Genomic DNA, 580 nt, shown 5'->3' with positions numbered 1-580 from the left:
TGCGCCCCCGGGGAGCCCCCGAGGCTTGTGTCGTGGGGCCAGGAGGGGCGGCCGTCGGGGCGCCCCTGACCTGTCTCCCGACCCCTCAGCCAAAACAGAGTGGAGTACGAGAAGCGGGTTCGAGCACAGGCCAAGAAGTTCGCGCCCTCATAAGCGGCGGCGGCGGGCGCGACAGGAAGGGATTGGGCTGCGCCGGCTGCTCGCAGCTCCGCAGGTCTGAGCCGGGAGGCCAGTGACTGTCGGGCGGCGCCCGCCGCGTCCACACAGGGTCTCTTCCTTCCGTCTTTTGTATTTCTGATTGTTATGTAAAACTTGCTTTTATTTTAATATTGATGTCAGTATTTCACTGCTGTACAATGATAAACTTTTCTACCTGGGCCGAGGCACAGGCCTGCCCCGCGCACCCGCCGCCGCCGCACGTGGGCGCCGCCCCCGCACGTGGCGTCTGTCTGTGTTGCTGTCTAGAGTAATAAACTGTTTCTACAAAGGCCTCTTGCGTGGCGTCTTTGGCGGCGGGAGGCGTCCAGCGCCGCCGCCGGACGGCCGAGACGGCAGCGCCCTGCGGTGGGCCCAGGACAGC

At 64.5% G+C, this 580-nt stretch overlaps 1 protein-coding gene across 1 annotated transcript in view; it reads left to right on the top strand.

Moving 5' to 3' along the window:
* The window catches only part of UBE2I (ubiquitin-conjugating enzyme E2I), a gene marked incomplete at its 5' end in the record, with an annotated part of 1,208 nt that extends 718 nt beyond the window's left edge, over positions 1 to 490 (top strand). Inside the window, one exon of the mRNA XM_012731705.1 lies at positions 90 to 490. Coding sequence (XP_012587159.1) covers positions 90 to 153 — 64 coding nt within the window. The remainder of the gene's footprint in view (positions 1 to 89) is intronic.
* Positions 491 to 580: the final 90 nt, after the last annotated feature.

The sequence above is a fragment of the Condylura cristata genome, unplaced genomic scaffold (assembly GCF_000260355.1).
Source record: "Condylura cristata isolate star-nosed mole 26May11 unplaced genomic scaffold, ConCri1.0 scaffold00032, whole genome shotgun sequence".
NCBI lineage: Eukaryota > Metazoa > Chordata > Mammalia > Eulipotyphla > Talpidae > Condylura > Condylura cristata.
This window is presented reverse-complemented; position numbering and strand designations above follow the sequence as displayed.